At 34.0% G+C, this 23,148-nt stretch overlaps 1 protein-coding gene across 4 annotated transcripts in view; it reads right to left on the bottom strand.

The window, feature by feature from the left end:
- The window catches only part of ZNF280C (zinc finger protein 280C), a 46,276-nt gene extending 24,959 nt beyond the window's left edge, over nt 1-21,317 (bottom strand). For 2 of the 4 annotated variants that reach the window (XM_032474954.1, XM_032474956.1), the window contains exons 1-7: nt 21,159-21,317; nt 13,241-13,286; nt 13,073-13,119; nt 9,021-9,167; nt 6,524-6,589; nt 6,287-6,423; nt 1,408-1,522 (exon numbers count right to left, since the gene is read on the bottom strand). In XM_032474954.1, coding sequence (XP_032330845.1) covers nt 1,408-1,522; nt 6,287-6,423; nt 6,524-6,589; nt 9,021-9,167; nt 13,073-13,103 — 496 coding nt within the window. In that variant the 5' untranslated portion in view covers nt 13,104-13,119; nt 13,241-13,286; nt 21,159-21,317. The other 2 variants (XM_032474955.1, XM_014565225.2) reach the window with 2 other exon arrangements.
- Between the last annotated feature and the right edge of the window lie 1,831 nt (nt 21,318-23,148).

Here is a 23,148-nt window from a genome sequence, read left to right as displayed (position 1 = left end):
CTATGATCATCCTAGACAGGAGTCCATTAATCATGTTTCTGAACACATAGTACTATTCTCATTCATAATTATTATTCTAAGAATGTTTATTGTCAAGTCCTTTACAGCTTTGGTGCATTTTTTACTTCTTAATTATCTCATTTGAGCTTCAAAAAAAGCCCTGAGATAAGCAGAGCAAAAATCAAAATTATATAGCTAAGTGGCTGATTTCAGGACTGGAGAATGAAGTGCATTATATGAGGAAAATAAAAGTATCTATCTTAATAAGTGAAAACTGAAGTATAAAGAGGTTAAGTGAATTAATAAAGGCCAGAAAAATATTTAGAATAGAGGCTCAAGTCTGTATTTTCCTAATTAACTATAACCCTTTTTACCATCAGGGCAAAATTCTACTTCCTGCAGTATAATAACTTAGAGAGACAGTAGAAGCTTCAAGAATTCAGATTTTTTTCTCTGAATAAAGACTGTGTGCTTTATAAAATCAAATTTTAGACATCTATTTTATCTCTTTATTTATTTTGGTTCTTGGCTATTTTACTAACTAGATAAGTGACAAAGTGACACCTAGATAAGTGAATATCAAACCAAGTATTATCAAGGGGAAATATTTTTGGCACACATAATACTATAAATTTCTTTCTATTTTGCTTTGGTAAATATACCCCAATCTGTTAGTAAACAATTTAAACATTCACAAAAATTCTTGTGTACCTTTCTCCATTTAATGAAATACATCAAATTTGCTAATATGGAAATAGTAATTGCTTTGATTATAAGGAATTGTTCCACAAGATAAAATTCCTTTGTGGCATACTAATTTATTTCAGGTTAATGAAGAACTTTGTTATGATACATAATCAAAGAACTATAATTCTTCTTCAATTGGAGACTTTCATTATTCCTTCAATGGATATTTGCTGAGTACTTACTATGTGGAAATCACTTATTTTTTTAGTACTGCCATTTTATACTACTACTCTATAGTCAAATTTAACTATCCACATCTACATCATTAACTTGGATAGAAAGACACTAGCCTATTAGGAAATCAACTATAACCATTCACTTTTTCTCAAATAATTCCAAATAAACCATGGTACTAGGGTATCAGGGGCCTTCCCTGACTCACAGGAATTATATTAAGATTTTTCAGTGCATGGCTGGTTCCAAGTGAGAATGAGCTCAAAGAATATATGTTAGCCAACTTAATAAAAAGAAATAAAATATTCTATCATAAAATACAATTTGATATAAAATCACTCAAAAAAGGCATTCAGGAATTATTAGCTTTCATTTTACAATATATAAAAAAATTAACATGAAGATATGAACTTCAAAATAGAAATTCACTGTATATGTATATTAATCATCTCTTTTTATTATATTATAAAAAGTACTAAACCAAACCTTCTACATAAACTGTTGATCCATCTTGGGACAGTGGTATTGTATCCTGGGTCAAATCAAACAGTAAATCTGAAGAATCATCCGATTCATCCTGTGATGAATTCTTTGTAAAATCCTGTAAAAAATTATAATTACCCAGCTTTATAAAGTTTTATAAAGGTAAATTTAACTGTATGTCAATACTATAAAGATAACCTTAATGATTCAATTACTAATAAGTTAGAAAACACAAAGAGAATTATTACTTGCTGTCAAAACTAGCATCTACTGGGTAAAGGGTATATGAAAACTCCCTGGACAATTTTTGTAATTTTTCTGGAAATCTAAAACTAGTTTTAAATTAGAAGTTAAAGTTCAGCAAAGTAGAGGTTATATTTTGGTACAATGTTGCTGCAAGAAAATTTTGGCAATCTCTATCAAGGGCTTTAAAAAGTTCCTATCTTTTGATCCAATTATTCGAAATATTTCATTTCCAAGAATTCATGTAAAGGAAATGAAAATATTTAATGGATAATCATTTATAACAGCAAAAATCAAAACCCTGTATGTCCTGCAATGGCAGAATGGTTAAATGAATGAAATGATAGACTAATCATGCAACATTATGGTTTTGAAAAATATCCAATGACAAAAAGAAATGTTCCAATATAAAGTTTGGTGAAAAAAAGAGGAATAGATATCTGTGCATAAAATAAAGTCCTGATTCATATACTTTATATAACACACTAACCATCTGCAGAAAAAATTCTTTTCTGTTTCTTTTTAACCCCGCCTCCCCCAACCAAATCCCATACATTTTACCTTTATCATGGGAATATAAGGATCTTGCTTGAGTGTTTTGTGCTTACAGGTTGAGAGACAATCAGGTATTAAGAATTTTACTTTGCTACTAAGTTTTCTGTTGACATAGATTTATTAAGAGGTTATGGAGACAGATATCGAGGTGACACAAACCATTCTACTCCTAGAATTTGAGGCGTAACAGGCAGATTTCTGCATTTGAGCCTTAATATGTATTATATAAAATCAATAATAGCTAGATGACTTAATTGTAACCAAGCATAATCTTACTGCAAGGTAATTATTTTCTCCAAATATTTGCACTTAAAAATGGAAAATATTCATTAGTATTTTCCAAAATAGTTCTTTATCAGAAGTTCCTCCAAATAAAGTTTATACTTTAAATCCTTTCCTAGGTGATAACTCTGGTCAATTAAGTACCACCATTTCAGAGAGCAAACACATTATTAAACATGTAGCTTGTTAAAATAATTTTCCAACTGGGATTTTTTAATATCTCATAAAATATTTCAGAAAGATACCAAATACAATGGTAAGGTACAGGAGGTGATAGATTGGGACTCAGAAGACCTTTCATTTTACTATGGAACCTTGGGCAAGTCACTTCTGAGATTCAAGTTATTCACCTTTCCAATTGAAATAATAGCCACCAATTATTGTCTATTTAAAATGTACTTGCCTCTTTCATAGTACAGACAGTCCCAGACTTGCGATGGTTCAACTTACAATTTTCCACATTACGATGATGTGAAAGTGATATGCATTCAGTAGAGACCGTACTTCAAATTTTCATCTTTTCTCAGGCTAGCAATATGTGGTACAATATTCTTGTGGTGCTGGGCAGTGGCAGCGAGCCGCAGCTCCCAGTCAGCCACGTGGTCACGAGGATAAACAACCAATACACTTAGAACCATTCTGTTCTTCACTTTCAGTACAGTATTCAATAAAACACATGAGATATTCAACACTTTAATATAAAATAAGCTTTGTATTAGATGATTTTGCCCTACCATAGGCTAATGTACAAGTGTTCTGAGTACATTTAACATAGGCTAGGCTAAGCTACGATGTTTGGTTGGTTAGGTGTATTAAGTGCATTTTCAATTTATAGTATTTTCAACTTACTATGGGTGTATCAAGACATAATCCCATCGTAAGTCAAGGAAGATCTATACTACATGTACTCATTCTATTAAGCAGTCATCACAACAGTACTAATGAAGACCTAATATGATCTCCCATGTTTTAAATAGGTAAACCAAAGTTAAGTATGGTTAAATCAGGTGCCCAGCACAACCCAGCTTGTTATTGATGATGAAACTGGAATTAGATCCCAGGTCAGCCTTTTTATAAAGCCTACGCCTTAAGCTACATCACACTTACTTTAAAAGGGATAATAATAATTATCTCCTTGCCTGCCCAAAAGAGTTATTAAGGTTACAGAGAATGAAAAAGTTTAAAAATTTAAGAGAAAATTCCCTTATATAGGATTCTCAATTCCTTTGAGAATATATATCTGACATTCTCAACCTTGGCTGCACATTAGCATCACCTGGAGAGTTTTTTGTTTTTAAATCTCTTATGCCCAGGTCCCAGACCAACTGATAAAAATCTCTATTTTTAAAAAGCTCCCTAGGATTGGGAACCTGATTGAGGAACTTTGATTAGACAATCATGGCCACAGAAATAAAAAAAAATTCTGAGTCTGGATAAGCTCCAGTTTCTAACTTTTCTAACAAGAAAGACACCCCCTCCCCACTTATTATTCTTTCTCCCTGGGTCCAAATAGGAATGATTTTCATCTATCTGCATTTAAATAATGATGTTTCCTCTATTGTTTTTTTCCCTAAATGCCAAACAGCTTATTATAGTATGAGAAAACCACCAAATTAATCTGATTCCAGCTAAAATTAAATAATTTTTGCATTTCTGATAGCCTGCCACCTTCAGGTGCACCTATTAAGTTTTTAAAAATATTAAAAACAGCCCGTGGATGCTTAGAGGATCCAAGTTTGAGAGCCAGTGGTTTGCGTAAATGCTCTCATTTTGGAAATGAAGAAATGAGACCCATAGAGGTTGTGACAATGTTCTACTTACAACAAAGACAGAATCAGCATTCAAGTCTCTCATTTTCAATTCAGGTTTCTTGGACTATGAGTCGAGGGCTCAAACCATTGATAATAGTTTCAGAGTGCAGATACAAGTTTTCCAAAATTCAAATTTTTGCTTGAAAGCTCAAATTTTATCATTGGCAAGAATACTATCAGTTTTCTTCCATGACAGGCACACTTTGTATATTTCTGAGTACTGCAAAACTGCACGTGGCAGACAGACTCTAAAGGTAGCCCCTATGATTTTCTCCTGATATTTACACTTGTACACTTGTATAATCTCCTGGTGAGTGTGGGCGGGACCTGTGATTGCTTCTGACCCACAGAATATGGCAAAAGTGATGGGATGTACATGACTATGCTACATTGCCCATTTTGCTGAGGACTTTCCTTCCCTTGCTGGCTTAGAAGAAGCAACCAAGTCATATTAGGAAGGCCTACATAGCAAGGAACTGAGGATGGTCTCCAGCTGAAAGCAGCAAGAAACTGATGCCTTTATCTGACAATCCACAAAGAGCTGGATATTGCCAACAACTATGTGAGCTTGGAAGCAGTGTAACTGATACTGCAGTTCTGGCCAACACCTTGATTGCAGCCTGGTGAGATCTTGAAACAGAGGACCTGGTTAAGTCATACCCCGACTTCTGACTCCCAGAAACCAAGAAATAATAAGTGTATAAGTGCTTTAAGCTGCTAAGTTTGTGGTACTATTGTTCTGCAGCAATAAATAATTACTCCATGATGCTCTGTCAGTCATCCTTTCAAGTAAAAATGGCATTCCATTTTTAAAATACCAGCCTGTTCAGCTTGCAATTCAATCTCACTAGTGCTTTTCCTCAAGAAAAACTTCATACTTTAAAACTAGACACAGAAATGCTTTATGCATACTACCCATTTCATCACACAGAATATTTAAAAAAAGTATATTCAAGGGTTGAGAGTTAATTAGAAGCAATTTATTACTTATTCAAGGATATTCTTAAGTGAAAGTGAAATTTTTCTACTGTGAGTGCTTGGTGGTCATCAATACAAAAACTACTAGTACAGTTTGGTGCCATTGCCTTGATTCCTATTAAGGCATCAGCAGTTTCACCCTCCATTGTCTTTGCTCCACTAGCATAAATGTTGACAAGAGTTAAAAGGGCAAAGGTCTTAGTGCTATTACGACAACAGTTTTGACTTCATAGACCCTTAAAAGAGTCTCAGGGAACCCCAGTGGTCTGCGGAATATACCACTGCTCTAACACAATGCTTTTATTTTTAAAAGTATATACTTAAATATATGGATGGATGTGCATATTTTAAAAACTCTTGGCTAACTTGGATCAAAATCCCAGATCCATCATTTACCAGCTGTGTGGTCTTGAGTGAATTATTCAGACTCTCTGAGCCTCAGTTTCCTCAACTATAAAATGGAAGAAATAATCGTGCTTACCTCATAGGGAAGTCATAAGAATTAAAAGAGATTAACTTGTATATAGCATTTAGAACTAAGACTTATCCATATGACAGACTAACAAATGTTAAATATTACCATTATCTATTACTTCTGTTAAAAGTTTTTAAAAACTAGACTATGAAAGTATGTTTTCAGAATAAATAGCAACAATGACCTCAGAAAAATCTTCCCAATTAAGAATACTTGGTTCAGTTTACTATCTTAAGAATTTTGCCATCATGCAATATTCATTACTGATTATACTTTTTTACTTACCTTTAGATAGCAGTTTTCAATATTATACCTATTTAATTTAAGCATATTACCTAATTTATTAACAGGTTGGATAGTTAGTTCTTGCAGCTATTATTTTGGGTATTGGCTGAGCTATCATAAAGATGGTGACATTTTCTGATAGTGATTATGCTTCTCCTGAGATGGTAACAAGCTAAGACAGTCCACAATTCTAACTGAGTATTATAATATCCAATGTGTCCCTGAGCTAATGTGTAGTTTCAGAAACACTTACAGGTTTAGACACGTTCTGAACAATATCAGAGCTTTGTGAAGATTTAGATTCAGGACGAAATCTAGGCAAGGCAACCACTGGATATGCCGTTGGGTCTTTGTAGTGTTGACTTGTAGGCTTGAACGCATCAGTAACACCTGTATTTTAAAATTATACAATACATTGAATATTTTTCTACACAACCAATTTTGTAAAAATATTTCACTTTAAAATTAAAATAATACAATAATACTATACCTGGACTGACTGTCTCATTCTTTATTCCCTTTGAAGATGAGCTGGGGTTACCTCTGTTTAAAATATCTATAAAAAATTACATTTATTTTAAAATTTCTTATTTGAATGAAATGTATGTTAAGATAATAGAAAAACTTTCCAAAAATATATCCATATATAGCCAATAATTGAAGTATACTTCTTTCTCTTAATGGTGACAAGGTTATATATTAGACTTGGGTTACATGACTCGAAAAATCAAGCCCTTGCCCAATCCCCATGCCATGTTCACACCCCTAAAAGCCTAAAAGTTTCATTATGGGCAAGTACTATTACTCTTGACTTCTGAAGAAGATACTATCAGAGACTGCAGACTAAATTGAATGTAGAGTTTACAAAAGTTATCGCACATTTACTACTACACCAAAAGTCAATTTGAGCCTGATATGACCGTCTGGATCAGATTTAGATTGCTCACTCTTGTACCCATGTGAACCCATAATTTCCAGATTATTAAGGAATCAAATGAAAATTTGGAAGAGTAGAGGTCTACCTAAAATTGTAATTCGGAGAATGTACAAAGAAGGAAAAAAAATCCCACAAAACATCCAAAAGTTTCCTTTTCTCCTCCTAGTATAAAGGAACCAGATCTCATAAAAAATTCTATAAAGTAAAAGGTCACACAAAAGTAGGATTGTTTCATAATATGCAGTACTCTGTGGCTAAGCACTACAGAAGTCTTTTAGGATAAAAATCCACCCATTCAAACAATCTGATATTACTTTCATTCAGAAATTCAAGATAAGTATTGTGACAATGAATATATGTATGTTCATGTATAACTGAAAAATTGTGCTCTACACTGGAAATTGACACAACATTGTAAACTGACTATAACTCAATAAAAAAACATTAAAAATTAAAAATAAATAAAATATATTATCTCTGGTTAAAAAAAAAAAGTATTGACTCAAGCCATTAAAGAGCTATTCCTATAGTACTTTTTGGTGACTGCAGTCTATCAAACACAAGTTTTTATCTCTCTCTCCTTACAGTGGCTCTTTATAAATATTTAGCTCATGTTTCATATGTTAAAATATTTTATGGCTCACACATAAAAACATCACTTAAATTCTGAGTTAATTTAGAAAAGAAATTTCACTGTGGTCAATTTTCTTTTTGATAGAATCACTTAAAACTAATATACATTATTCTAGTTGAGTCGTAGTCATCTATAATTGATATAAATCCAACATGAACTGTCATGCCTTCAATAAGATGATTTGAATAATTTTTAAATACGGTAATATTTCAGTATAAAAATAATCACAGTGACTAGGAAACAATAATTAAGAAACTATAATATTCTGTTCCTCTATCAGCAGCAAATATGCCAACATGGGTACTTCATTGAAGTGGCACTCTACTTAGCATCTCTCAATTTGCTGCAGGAAATGATACTGAGAATTAAACTAAATTAAATTATTCTACCATTGATAAAATTGAATAGAAGTGCTGTTCCAAGGTTAGAGTCAAGAGAAGCAAGAACTAGGCTTTCAGAAAATTAAAAGCTTTTCTTTTAACCACACTATTTGCACTACCATAGTAAGTAAGAAAACACTGGTATACTGGCTACATTCTTTGGTAAATTCTCCTGGATTTACAAAAGTAAATGTAATGAGAAAGAATCTGTTTCTTCATTTTCTGCTGAAACTCAGTATGTTGTTCCTCTGCATTTTACACATTTCTGACTGGACATTGTAACAAGTATCATCAATATCTTCACTTTAACATTATAACAATGTCAAGTCTAATTACTCTAACAGAAATCCACAGAGATGCTGGACATGTTCTGCTAGAAAGCCATGAGGATTAAGTGTGCTGACTGCCTAAATCATCCCAGTACAGTGGCTAAAGACCAGGCCATTGTGTATTCTTCATGAACATAATCAGGAGTTGCTGGAAGATGGGTGTAGTCAGAAGCTACAGCCCATGTTGGTACACAGACCAGCACCTATTTCGTAGCCATGAATCAAGATGACACTGATGAGGCAGTTGCCTGGATGTGAGAAGCACCATCAGAGACTAACACAAACTTATTTAGTAGTCTGATATTTTAAGCAAAGCATTCCAACACTTCCTTTTCTAGGCACATTTGGGCTTAAGGGAGAAAAAGAAAGATTAACAAATAAATGGGTAAACAGGCTACCTGGCTCCAATAAAATTACGATTTCCAATCTCAAAAGGCCTACAATGCTATTAGGTAACCTTAACCTTTAGCTAGTTAACTTTTTCCTTTTCTCTCATATGATATTTTAATCTTTCACATCTCCTTAGTCAAGACCCCAACCACATCCTTCCTTTGATTCTCACAAATTCTTACTGATCTCTATGCTCCCTCTCTCTCACCTCCAGCTCTTTAGACTACAAGGCTACAAGGACATATAAGACAGCCCCAGGTTTTTCCATTAGAAACAACATTTTATAAAACTTTGCTTCACTGAAAGTAAATGCTTACTTGAAATGGCTGGTTTTGAACTTGATATCTCTCCAACAAAGATCAGTTCATCATCATCTTCATCCTGAATTTCTTCTACTTTTTTCTGCCATGGTTCCAGCTCTTCTTCTTCACATTCCATGAACAGTTCTGCCATTTTGGAATTACCTAATTTTCACAATGAGGGAAACAAATCTTATTTTTTAATACATTTTTTGCAATACATAGTATGATATTTAAAGATGTACTTTAACAATTCTAATAGCAATTACTGAACTGGTATTTGTAGTCAGTACATGGTAACAAAAGTGTGAAACTCAGAACTCAATCTCTAAAGCCTTAACTAGTAAAATTAAGCTAGTTAGACAGCAGATGACAGCAGTTATTTACAGTGACCAATAAATTTTAGGAACAATCAAATCCAATCAAAGTTTCAGTTTTACGACTAGAATGATTATATCCATGAAAAAAGATTGTATCTCATTATTATCTGAAAAAAACTCTACAAACTTCTATATTAAGAAAAAGGAGATAAACTGAGAATAAGAAGCAACAGGTGAGAGATATACTAGAAAAACTGAAGCAGATTCAGGGATACCAGGCACAGGGCAAAGCAGGGATGAGGTACTGGAATGAAAATAGGGTAATTAAGTGAGGCTTATTCCATCCCAGAGCAGATTAAACATTTCTCACCTGAAGAAACTAAGTAAAGAACATACTGTGGATACTACCAGCCTACAAGTACTGACCAATCACACAGAGCTACGAGGAAGCATTTTAGTGCCTCATTCTTAAATCTGGATAGACAACCAATGAACACCAGAAATATGACTAAAATCTCCAATGTGAAAGACCAAAGCAATAAAACAGATCAAAAGATATTAAAGAAAACAGAGATAATACAGAGGATAGGAGAAAATATTAGAGAATGTAATTAGCATCTTTAAGAGATAAGAAAAGAATGTTATAAAAAGTAATATTCAGAAACAAAAAGATTAAAAATAAACTAGCCAAAATTCAGTAAAGAAAAATCAAAAGCCAAAATTGAGTAAATGTCTCACAAGTGGGACTAAAAGACAATAAATACACACATACTAAATAGAGAAGACAAGTTTGTTAGAAAATCAATTTCAAAGGTACAACACACATAATAAAAGTCTGAGAAAAAGGACAGGGGATATAATCAAAGAAAAAATACAAGAAAAATTCCTAGTTCTAAAGGACACAAATCTCCATATTGTTAAGGGCCCACCAGCACCTAGCACAATGATCAAGAAAAAAACCTACAATAGAAGGACATATCATGAAATTTCAGAATGCTGGAGATAAAGAGAATATTCCAAAATCTTGAGAGATAGAAGAAAGTTTGAATAATGCTTTCAAAAGTCTTAGTAAAAATAATTTTCAATTTAGAATTCTATACCCAGTCAAGATTTTTGTCAAGCATGAAGTTACATAATCTTTCATCAAGAATAAAGACCAGCAACATGACACAAAATTTACCTCCCATTCATTCTTTCTTTCTTAGGAAGAATCCACCAAAATATGAGACTTAAGGAGAAAGACACAGAATGCAGAAAACATGACATTCAACACAATATAAAGACAAAGGAAAGTCCCAGGACAATTGCTGTTCAACAGGTCCAGAGAGCAATCAGCCAGAGTGGAGCAGAACATTACTCCCAGGAGGAATGTCTCCAAGAAACCACACACACACACACACACACACACACACACACACACACACACACAAAAGATTAAAAATTAAATTGTTAGGTTATCTGGCAAGTTCTACCATGTAGAAAATAAAGTTAAAAGGCTACAGCAGGGTGTGAGAAGACTTGGCTACAGATTTTAATTAAGTTTAAAAAACCAAAAAATTTAAATTGTTGGATATATTAAAAAAAGAGAAAAAGGAAATGTATCCATAACATATTATTATCATCTTACTATGCTCATCAGCAAAGAATGTTTATTATGGTCATTGTCATAAAAACATGAAATACGATTTACCAAAAAACTGAGATATAACTATATTGGGAGATGCTTGGGGGGGAGTAGTAAGTGTAAGAAAACTAAAATCTTCCTATTTCTTGATGGAAAAATCATTAGATAATGGCAAAATACTGATGATTAAAGAGACAGCAGTATGTGTTTTAAAAATTTAGAAACATGAAAGTCATCAGCAAAACAGCGAAACCATTGAAAGTGGATGCCTTGAAAAAACAGGGAGTACCTAAGCCCCAAACACATGCACACCCCTCTCACTTGTTCTCTCACTCTTCAAGAATCTGTGGTTATACAACTTACAACTTTCTGATTCCTTGTCTTTTTAAAATTATGCATGTATTATTTCTAAAAAGCACCCAAATTAAAATAATAGCAATCAGGATGGATACAAGTGGCATTAGATATATGGAGTGAGATGTGGATGGGGGAACAACTTAAAAAAAATAAAAACAAAACAAAATATAACTGTAGGGTTCTGGCTTAGACAATGATATCTTTTTTATTAGACAATGGTATTTAAAAGTTATCTTTTAAATGAAGTAATTTCAAAAGGTAATTTTACTAGATTAAAACAATGTCATTTCTACTTTTAACTCAAAATTAAAAGGTGCTATGTGAAAACAGTGATTTGAGGATGGTACACAAATGAAACACCTTGTCAAATTGGTATTATTCTCTAATACATTTTTAAAATTTAATTTCCCCTTCCATACAGGTATGCCAAATTATTTCTTGGCATAATGTTGTTTAATGCTTAGTAGTTCACCTACCATAAAACAAAACAAAAAACCTTCCCACCCTGCCAAATGTAACCAATTTTATGAACTTACCCCTTTCTTTTATAAACCTTACTTTAAAAAGTATATACAGAATGCTCTAAGTGAAATAATTAAGAGTGTAATTCATAGTTTAGCATTTGTATTTGCATATTCTTGAAAATGCCATCTTCATTGTGTCCCTCAGAGCCCTTATTTGTACCACTTCCATCTAAAATACTCTTTCTTCTTACCTTATATTGTCCATATAACTCAAGTATAGTAGAAAGAGCATGAATTTGACATCAAATTGAATAGTTCAAATCTTCACTGCACCATTTCTAATCATGTGACTCTGGAGAAATGACTTCAATCTGTTTTCTCACCTTTAACATGAGTATAATATCTACCTAACAGAAGTAGTAATGTACATTTAGGGAAAAGCTATATGAAGTGTCTAACTTCAAGCAATAGTCAACAAAATATTCTCTGCTCTTTCCCAACTCTTGGTACAATTAAAACTTCCTCAGTAAACCATCAGACTCTGTTTTTCTTCCACCTCTTACTACACTGATAGCCTATGCCAGGCAATTCAAGATACATTATGTATGATCTCAAACTGCTCATTATTTCTTAATGTGTCTTAACTGTACATGTCTAACTCCAACGTAGGCTCCTTGAGAGTAAAGAACATATTTTCTTCTTTCCTTGCATTTCCTCCTACACACAGTAGTCTACTGGATGTGGAGTAGGCACTTAACATGGTAATCTAAGAGCTAAGAAACTAGGCAAAGTCAGGCAATGCCAAATTTTTAAAAATGAGACAGACTCATGTATACTGATAATTTAAAAAAACTTTATATCTAGGTTAATACCACGTTCTTGGTACCATGTTGACACATAGGTCTTCCTCATTCTTCTTAACTAGGTACTGACACTGTCAATATATTCAAGATAGATTGTTGACTAAAAAATTTTAAAAGGCACATATAGCATATAGTATGATCTTATTTAGAAATAGTTTTTTTTTTTTGTCTCTGCATAGAAAAAAGTTTGTGATTATGTATACCAAACCAATAACAGTAGTTATTTCTGGAGATGAAGAAGAAACACTTCATTTCTACTTTACTGACATTTTTATTGTATGTATTTCTTTTTTACTATGAGCATGTATTACTTTAATAAATTTAAGTATTTCTGTGTGTTTTTTAATGTGCCCACTTCTGTCTCTCTCATCTTTTCTCAAGAAGCAAGCTTATCAGTAAAAGAGCCACGCATACTAGTATCACTTGCAGCAGCAATACTTACTTTTTGGTTGAAAAGGGTTGTCGTCGTCCATCAAGTTGCAGAGTCACCTAGGCATTAACACATGGCATCAATCAATTTTATGAGTCACTCTAAGTAACATCAAATATTGAAACATGATACATGGAATTCAGAAATCTTTGGGTCTAATTTCGACCTCCAGAAACTCACCATGTGACTCCAGACAAGGTAGCAAGTTAGGTTTTAGTTTTCTACCCTATAAAATAAAGATACTTAGTATTAGGATGGATTTGTTAAAGTAAATGTATACACATTAAATATTTTTCTCTACAAAAAGCTTATCTTTCGAGTTTGTTATGTTTGATATACACATGCTACCCACTTTCCATAATTGTTTCACTCCTAAATGAATGCAAATTTGATAAATAAAATGCTGAATGTATTATTTACTTGAAGAAATCTGATGAATTATTAAATTACAAATAATTTTTAAAAGGCACCCTTTTGTAAAAAATGAGTAATCACCCTGAAATATATGCTTTAGCAAATCTGAATTTTGAAATGCTAAGTAACATTAATCTTTAACTGTTATTCTTCATATTTCAGAAATAATATAAAAAACACACTCAAAGAAATTTTTAGGGGTTTTTTTTTTGGTTTCTTATCAATGCTAACTGAAAGGAACACAAAATTAGTTGGATACATTTTATAATAGATTAATTCATTAAAAAATTACTCATTGACTTCTGTGTTTAATGTAATGTGTTCAGTTTTGGGAAAAAAGATGACTAAGTCATAGTTCTTATCTTTATAAGTTTACAATCTAATGTCTATGTTTCTTTGGGCTTTTTAAAAAGTTGTTACATTAAATATTTCCCCCCCAAAATTTAAATTGCTTTTTTTAAAACAGGAATTTCTGTTCTGAATTCTCATGCATATACCGTATTCTTTACATAAAAGATAAACATGCTTAAAAAACTATTTCAGCTATTTAAAAAAGTTAAAACTTAGACATCAATAATCTAAAGTATTAAGATAAACAGCTCTGAGTCTCCACATTTGTCTTTATCCTCAGACTGGCACAAGCTATCTTGCTTTTTCCAATTTCAAATCATTTAGACTGAATTAGACCAAAGGAAAAAAAACTACTCTAACTGCAGAAAAAAATTATTGTTATAAATGTTTGAATTACTATTACAAGAATCTCTAGTGAATTCTGTACTTAAGTAAATTTCCCTAGTTCTGAGATTTGGCTATTGAAACCTCTGCACTCAACTATTTAAATAGTTATTGCTTGTCCCTAAATTAGAATTAAGGTAATGCATATGTCAGGTAGATAAATACATGACAATTCTTGCTCAGCATTAAGGACCTACTATTCCCAAGAATACAGAACTTTTTCAAGAGTCACAACTGGACAGACTATGAGACTCATATAGAACACTTGCATTAAATGATCATATAAAATATCTATTGGTACAAATACCCTAAATTAATACTAAATGTACAAGTAGTCTATATAAACAAGTCATATCCACTGCCCATGGCTACAGAGATAGCTTTTGAGGTTGACAGCAGCCACCAAGATGCCTCAATTGGTACATCCATAAATACTCTATGCCATTAGAACCATAACTTCAGTCTAAAGGTGTACTATCCAATAAGGTAGTTGAGCACCTCAAAACTACCTCAGAGTTTTGGTGGCAAGGCAAGGAATTCTATGGGAAATTAAGTCATCTGTCAGAGAAATGGAGTATCTAGCAAACTATGCAGGAGTATCTTTGAGTTCCTCTAATAGCAATTCCAAAGGGTTTCTAGGTTCTGCAACTTGGAATTGGCACCAAAATAAGCAGAAAAGAACTATTAACTTCGGTAGACACACTATGCCCATATTTAGACATAGACACTGGTCCTATGGGGAAAAATGAATTCTGAGTGAGTAATGAAAGGCCTCTTGGAGCACAACCCATTCAGTTTTTAGAGACTACATGAATAATTATAATTAACATTTATATATTTTTTTATTTAAGCTTTTATACAAATAAAATTGAACTACCTTTTAAGAGTTAATTCTACAGATTTTTAGAAAATTGTGGATTATAATAGTTAAAATGGTAAATTTTACATTATGTATATTTTACCACAAGATAAAATATTGTTAAAATTAATAGATGTCATTTCATACCCAATAAGATGGTTTTAACTAAAAAGACAGATAATAACAAGCGTCAGCAATTATATGGAGAAATTGGAACCCCTCATACACTGCTGGTAGGAATATAAGATGGAGCAGTTACTGCAGAAAACACTTTGGCACTTCTTCACTAAATTAGACATAAAGTTACCATATGACCCAGCAATTCTACTCCTAAGCAAGAGGGAATTGAAAACATATATCCACACAAAAACTTGTAAATGAATGTTCATAGCAGTATTATTGATAATAGCAAAAAAGAAGCAAACAACTCAAATGCCTGATTGATTAAAAAGAAATGTCATATACCTATAAAATGGAATAATATTATCATAACAAGGAATGGAGTACACATACATACTACAAAATGGATGGATGGACCTTGAGAACATTATACTAAGTGAAAGAAGCCAGTCAAAAAAGCCATGTCATTTATACAAAATGTCCAGAAATGGCAAATCCATAAAGGCACAAAGCAGAGTAGTGATTGCTTAGGACTGGGAGGGTTGGGGGAAAATGGGGAGTGACTCCTTATGGCTATGGGGTTTCTTTTTGGGGTGATAAAATGTTTTAAAATTGATAGTGGTGATGGTTGTACAAGACTGTGAATGTACTAAAATTACTGAATTGTACACTTCAAATGGGTGAATTGTATGTTATGTGAATTACAGCTCAATAAAGCTGTTAAGCATATAATAAGCTGGTAAGAAATAAGCCTGGCGGTGATGGAAATCACTATGTGGAGAAAGATGACCTAAGAAAGAAGCCAACAAAGAGAACAGCAAAGCCATAAGATTCTGGGGTAGAGAAAAAGAGGGTAAGATAGGGAGACATTTAAGTTCTGATGATACCATTTAAACTCCTAAAGCTAGCCATGCTTGAAGCAAATTAACTACTAAAACTTTTCAGTTAAGAGAGGGAATAACTGTTCATTTCTGGTTAAACTACTATGAGTTAGGTTTCTGGTACTTACATTTAAGAGTAATAATACACTTTCTTATGGCTTACACTAACATTTTTTAAATTAACAGACCTCTGGGAAAATAGTTATATTCCAGATGGTACAAGAAAGCTCTAAAACAATATATTGTTTTGCTGTTTACCTAAAAAATTAACATAAGCATACTCTGAGGATCATCTGAATGACTATCTTATAACTAAATTCAGTCGCATAATTTCAGTACTCATGTTTTTTAAAAATTGAGATATAACTGACATATAACATATTATTTTCAGGTGTACAACATAAATGATTTAATATATGTATATACTGCAAAATGATCACTACAGTAAATCTAGCTAACATCCATCACCACATATAGTTACAATTTTTTCTTGTGATGAGAACTTTTAAGATTTATTCTCTTTGCAACTTTCAAATATACAATATAATCTTTTTCTCATTCTTATTTTTATTGAAATGTAGTCGATTTACAGTGTTAGTTTCAGGTATACAGCAAAGTAATTCAGTCATACATATTATAATATAGTCTTATTAACTGTAGTCACCACTCTGTATACATACACAGGACTTATGTATTTTATAACTGGAAGTTTGTACCTTTTGACCACCTTCACCCAATTCACCATCCACCACCTCACAACCAGCAATCTGTTCTCTGTATCTATGCATAGTCTGGTTTTTTTTTTTAAAGATCACATACAAGTGAGGTCATATGATCTTTGTCTTTCTCTGTTTTAGCATAATGCCCCAAAGATCCATCCATGTTGTCACAAATGGCAGGATTTCCTTCTTATTTTATGGCTGAATAATATTCTACATTTTCTTTATTTGTTCATCAAACAATGGACGCTTAAGTGGAATTGTTAGATCATATCAGTACTCATGTTTTTGCCTGTATTTACTATTGTATCATCATTAAATACTATCACTTTCACTCTTGCAGGCTAATAGTAAGAGAACAGAGGGTGATAATGTCTAAATGATGCATCTGCACTAAATAAAAGGGAAATGACAGTATATATGGTTAGCTATAGAAATGAAAGTATTGTAAAGGTTCAAATAGAAAAATCTTGCTAGTTTTGATAGGTATGAATCATAGGTATGAAAAACTCAAGAAAAGTACTCAGTAACTTTGTTTCACCAAAATATATTATTCAATGTATTAAAGTTGATTCAAATAGCATTGATGGTACAGTTTTAATTATTTTGTTTTATGATTGCATAAGAATTCTAAGAATATTTCAACATTTTAAGTAAGAGGCTGTCTGTGAAAATGTTTTTCTTACAATAGGAATTAATTGGTACAGTATTCAAATCCTTGGTTTCTTAGACAATTTCACTGGCACCTAAACAATTCAAACTCTCTAACCAGGTTTTGGGAACAAATTACATATAATTTAGAAGGAAAATATAGGCTCATCATCTTTTCTTTGTCCAAGAAGTTTTTATATTGTGGGAATTATTTTTTGAAATCCTGAACACATGAAGTCCAGGTACATTCTGAGCAGATATTTCTTTAATAACTTTACTATTCCCCCTTAATTTACTTGGGTTTTCAACTTTTGTCTCTGTTAACTTTCATACTTCATCTATTTATAGAAAATAGCTAGTTGACATTTAGATTAAAAATTCATTAGCATATACTTTGCAAAGACTGTCTATATATTTAAAACACTTTAAAGTGAGTTTTTGGGAGGGACCACCATTATAATAAAATTTGCTTTCTGCAAAGTAATTTTTATATTCAGAGTAAAGACTTTATCTATAAGAAGATGATTTTATTGTAATTCATATGTAAAATATATAACCTGGAGAAAATACTAATGCATAACTGGCCTTTCAAAGCCAAACTATATAATAAATATTTTATATAAGTTTCATAAGATATTCCATAATCACTAATTCCTGAAGTTACCTCAAGAAAAATGTATTATTAATTAATTCACATTTTATAGGAGTAAAGCTCATCCACTAGGGAAAATATCAAGTGAAAATGTGGAGCCCAATTATGGGAACACTGGACATAGGGGCTGAGTAACTGAGTCAGAATTTGGAGCCTACCACCTTCTGGTTGCCAAACCTATAGGATGTTTACTTCACCTCTTTGAACTTAGTATTTCTATCTGTAAAATGAAAACAGTAATACCTTCCTTGCAGCAGTACTGGAGGATTAAATAAAGCACATGAAAAATTACTGTACAGTACTTTGTATTATTTTGCTCAACTTTTCTTCTTTACTGAAAGTCATACTACAAGTTGATGAATATAAGCACTAAAAAGAAAATAAAATTCTAGTCTGTGCATAGAACTGTTAAAAATATTGCCACAAATAAAGTACACCAGATCAGTAGTTCTCAAACTCTCTGGTCTCAGAATCACTTTTCATTCTTAAAACTTATTGAGGAAGTCAGTGAGCTTTTTGTGTATGTGAATTATAGCTATTGATATTTACCATATTAAAAATTGAAATTTAGAAAAATTAAATATATATTAACTTATTTAAAGTAATAATAAGCCCATTATATGCTCATATAAATATATTTTTTAAAAAAATAACTATTTTTAAAACCAAAAGTTTAATGAAAAGAGTGGCACTGATTTACATTTTTGCAATGTCTTTAAAATCTGTCTTAATAAAAGACAATTGGATTCTTTTATCAGCTTCTGAAATGTATTTTTTGTTTTTCTAAGTATATACAAAGAAGTAGATCATATCTAAATCCTTAAATATCTAATAAATAAAATTGGTTTCACTATTTCTTCATTCTTATGTAAATTATTTCTCCTTAAAAGAAAACTGCTTTGCAAGAAATGAATTACAAAAGTCTAGACACATTTTTGATACAAATTACTGAGTAAACCAAGTCTTCTTCAGTCATTATTTAAAACAACCCAACTGAAAATCAAGTATTTTTAAGCCCTTCTCTAAAGCAGAAAGAAAGAAAACATATTCAGGGTTATATATTTAACCAGCTAATATGTCATAAATATTTCTGATCTTTGAAAAGTTACTTTTGAAATAACAAAATATATCTTCAATATAAATTTCCAATATTCTGTCACTAAAACTATGGATTACTTTATATTTACAAAAATTGCTATTCATTTAGGTATCTCCCCTGTCCAATTAGTATAACAAGAGCAACAACAAAAAAATTAGGGATGGCTCCACATCCTCTTGAATAAAGAAAACAAACTGCAGAGACAAAGAGGTACAGAATTATTTATCCCTTTCCCTTTATTCTCCTCTTCTGCTAAAAAAGTTGATGCTAAGACATAAATTTCAGCTGGGCTGAAGAAATCAGAGTGGACTAGAAAACATAATTGGGGAAAATGGGTTGAATAAGGGAAGCTGAAATTTGGAGTGTTTCAACATAGAACTTTTTGCATCTTTTCAACATGCTTGGAAAAAATAACAATATTATTTAAATACTAAAAAAATGAAAATATATTAAGTCTTAAAATTTTTAAATATAAAGGAAAAGAAAATTGAAAAATATTTCTTATATATTTTAGGTGAGTCTCTTGCTTACTCTCCTTGACCATCCCACTCTCATAGAACATGGAGCATAATACAGTGAACTGAGCATTTGGTGAGGAGTCACAAGACCTAGGTTCAAGAATTGATTCTATCACTCTTAGCCACAAGTTTTCTCCTTAAGGATGTTTCCTCACCTTCTAAACAGTTCTGTCAACACTCCACCGCCCACCTTAAAACAGGTAGATAGCAATGAAATATACAAAATAAAAGATAACAACTGCAGTGGGATTTGCACCAACGTTAAAACATCTAGGGCACATAGCCTTAATTTTTATAAGCAAATTAATGTCTTCATAAGCTCAGTAAAGTTTCTGCTTATGGAGACAGTTTGAGTTTTCACTGTAGCAGCGCCCCGCCCCCCCCGCCCCCCCAAAGCAGGATACATCACAAATGCTAAGACGAGAGTTTTGTAGTTTAAAACTCTACTTCTTGGTTTTAATCTTATGTTTAATGGCACCAAAAGACATTAGAAATCACAGTTTAAACCTGAAAATAATAAAGGCAAATTTTAAGTTCACAGATTTTTTTTTAAAAAAAACTAAAAAATCTTTCCAAACAAAGAGAACTCCTTCTATGAAGATCTCCTGTGCTTGCAGAAGCTAGTTCACTTGACATTTTCTTCTCTCATTTCTCCTTTCAAAAAAGCATTAAAACTTTAGATAAGTCAAGAGGAACTCCCCCGGTGTCTAGAGAAGGATAAAACCTCAGAATGAGATATTTTTTTCCGTCTCGTTAAGTGAAACCCGCAAAGATCAATGTCAAAAAATTGTGTCTCTTAACTCCACATTTCTCCTCAGGGCTCTTCTCTAAACAATAACGGAATGGAGCACGGCTTCTATGACGGAGGAGCGAAGTCCCTTTGGCAAGAACAAGGGTGTGAGCATTGAATGGCCAGTAACCTGGGTGGGGGACCTGGATAGAAAGGAGGCCCCTGAGGCCAGAAAGTTCGGGACCCTCTCTGGTCTCTATTCCCCTGACTGAAAAGACTTAGGGGTGGGCGGGTCTCCTCAAATATCGGCATCGTATGTACAAAAGACCAAAGGGAGTTGCCTCCAGAAAAAAAAGCCGAAACCAGACTGGGACAGACAGACACATAGGCCCCGGAAGGTGAGGGGGTAGCCGCGGCTCTCGCGCGGCCCCCGGGGGCCTAAAAACGGCGGCCTGGCCAAACCGCCAAGCAGCTACCTTCGGAGATGCCTCCCCCGCCGGGCTAGCGCAAGATGGTGGCCCACCCGCCACCGCGCCGCCAAGTCCGTCCCCTCCCCCGCGCTCGGGGCCATCCCGGCGACCCACGCCACCATCCAGACCCTCGACCTGCACTCCTCAGGGCCGCGGCACCTCAGCTGCCCTCAGAGCAAGGCGGCCACCGCCTCCCGGGAGAGGCCCTACACGCTTCCGCGCGGCGAAGGCGGGGGCGGGGGACACTTACCGCGAGCGGAGCAGGTCGGCCTGACTGGGACTCGGAGGAGGAGGAGAAAGAGGAGGAGGAAAGGGAGGAGCGCGAAAACATTAAGCGGAGGCCACAGGCGTAGCGACCGCCTGGGCGACTCTCCGCGCGGAATGAGCGCCTCAGAACACGGCAGAAGTATATATCTACGCGCGATGCCTCATGGGTAGACGCCAGCTTCTCCTCCCGCCCCCCCCCAAACATCCGGGTTTCTTTTCTAACTGACTCGGGAGGGCGGGCGCGGACATGTGCGCGGACTTACATATTCTCGAAGGCAACGGCACTTTGGCCGTGGGTGTTGGTTTGTGGGCCACTTGCGGCTGGCCAGGGCGAGGGCTCGGCGGTGATGCCAATCTTAGCGAGCCCACTGTCGAACCCTGGTTGCAGTCCCGACATCAGGGATGCGTATAATATCTGAGTACAGGGAAACGTGAATTCTGGGTCCTCCCAGTATGTAATGGCTAGAGGCACCAATTTAAAAAAAACTACCGGAGAGGTGAAGACACAAACCGATGAGTAAAAGAAATAAAAGTCAGGGTATTTAAATATTTAGTTAATTTCACTAAATTTGTTGTAAGAGTATGATTTCGTTCGCATCTGTTATTCCTGTCATATAGATGTCCGTAATAGTTATTAAAATGTTAAGAAAAAATACATTTACAGGAAAAACATTTGCCACGAAACTGCTTGCAAAAACAGTTTCTAAACAATGTGTTCTAAACAGTATAGAAAATCTCCTCTCCAAATTTTCCTCACGAGATCTGTGGCACTAGTGGTCCTCCTCTCAAGAGTTACCGAGACTTAAAATCTTGCCTCAGTAGTTCCTTAACACACACGTAAGTTCAGTCACTGAACTGTATCAATTCTTCTATCTGAGCTAGCTGCTTCTTTCTCACCTATACCGCTCTTTGCTACTGGCCCTGAAAATAAACTTTACAAGAACAGCCAGAGAATAATCAAAATTACAAACATAGAAAGTTTAAAATTTCAAAATCTTTATTCATAGATTGTCCCCCACTTCCGGGCAGGCTGATAAGAAAGCCCAGCGCTCTCTCCTTTGCTGTCAGTGGGAAATTTAAAATTAGCTAAAGTCGTGGCGCCTTTGCCCTCGGCGCAGGTAGGAAATTTCAACTGGCAGTTCTCCAGCCCGCCTGTTCCTTTGGCGCAGGCGGGAAATTTAAAATTTGCGACTCTACAGTCAATGAGGGGACTCCCTCATCCTCTCTTTCAAGCCAGCCCTGACCATACTGTTCCCCCTGCTCTCCCTAGGGGTCCCTCGAGTAATACAATTTCTCTCAAATTCTATGTATAGTGTCATGAGCTTGCACATCTGAACTAAAATTAGGAGGAAAGAGTCAACCTGCCTCAGAGGGATAACCAGAAATCGTTTATAAATCAACCCAAAATTCCAATTCAATTTATTATTTTTTCATTAAAAATATAATGGCCAAGAAGACCAGAAAACTCTGGTCAGCAAATTTTCTCTCAAAAGGAAATGTACACTAGAAGCCAAATTATAGTAAAAAGGATGCCTTGTGAGAATGGAATCAGCACGTGGGAAATTGTTTGGATGATTTTGACCACTCTATCCTTAAAACTTCTCAAGCTTTTGAAAAATCACCTTCTTAGTTCTCTTAACTAACTGTCCACGTGTCCCCCCACTATCACCCCAGGACTGCCATTAATCAAGATTTACTACTGTACAGCCTTTTTTGGGGCATTTTTAAAAATTGAGATAAATTAACATAAAAATTCACCATTTTAAAGTGTGCAATACAGTGATTTCTAACATATTCACAGTGTTGTATAACTATCTCCACTGCCTAATTAGAGCATTTTCATCATCCCTAAAAAGAAGCCCCATACTTGTTAATAGGCATGCCCAACTCCTTCCTATCCACATCACCAAGCAATCTTTAATCAATTTTGTGTCTGTACAAATATGCCTATTCTGGACATTGCACATAAATGA

The sequence above is a fragment of the Camelus ferus genome, chromosome X (genome assembly GCF_009834535.1).
Source record: "Camelus ferus isolate YT-003-E chromosome X, BCGSAC_Cfer_1.0, whole genome shotgun sequence".
Classification (NCBI taxonomy): Eukaryota; Metazoa; Chordata; class Mammalia; order Artiodactyla; family Camelidae; genus Camelus; species Camelus ferus.
Note: the sequence above shows the minus strand (reverse complement) of the source record. Positions and strands in the feature narration are given on the sequence as shown.